The sequence below is a fragment of the Trichinella spiralis genome, assembly GCF_000181795.1.
Source record: "Trichinella spiralis strain ISS 195 chromosome Unknown Scfld2036, whole genome shotgun sequence".
Taxonomy (NCBI): Eukaryota; Metazoa; Nematoda; class Enoplea; order Trichinellida; family Trichinellidae; genus Trichinella; species Trichinella spiralis.
In genome coordinates, this window is record NW_003528975.1 from 1 (window position 1) to 538 (window position 538).

General features: G+C 40.3%; 1 protein-coding gene across 1 annotated transcript; it reads left to right on the top strand.

The window, feature by feature from the left end:
* Positions 1-58: 58 nt before the first annotated feature.
* On the top strand, positions 59-201 carry Tsp_13744 (hypothetical protein; the record flags this gene model as incomplete). The annotated part of the gene is made up of 2 exons (XM_003368721.1): positions 59-136; positions 174-201. Coding segments are annotated over 2 exons (106 nt in total), but the record flags the coding sequence as incomplete, so codon positions are not given.
* Positions 202-538: the final 337 nt, after the last annotated feature.

A 538-nucleotide genomic window follows, 5' to 3' on the forward strand; every position in this document is an offset into this window, starting at 1 on the left:
CACCAAAAGTAAGTAATATTTCCACTAATTATTTAAGCTAATTATTTCTGTTTTTCAGGCATGGCATTTTGGAGGTCCCTGAAGAAACTGACTGCAATGGAATAACATCTGTAAACAAGACATCGTTCCTGTCGCGGTAAGTTCTAAATACTTTTGTGAACGTCACGTTTCAGATCACAATCTGAAGATCGAGAAAAGTAGAAAGAAGAACTGGAAGAAAGAGACATCTGCTCACCAGGTAAGGAAAAGATTTTGACAGGGTAAGGAATTGGAAATGAAGGAAAAAGATTTGGAAAAGAAGGTAAGTAACTGGAATTCAGGAAGGAGGAATGGAAGCATTAATGGAAGGCCAAGCCTTTGGAGGAGGAAATGGAGGAGAGGAGTATAGGTTGTGAGGAGAGGACAGGAGAGGAGCATAGGTTGGGAGGAGAAGACAGAAAAGGTATATATGCGGAAAGTAGCATCAGAGGGATACGCTTTACCTTAAACAATGCCTCAAGCTATATTTCAATATTTGGATTTGCCTCCAGGCTAAGCC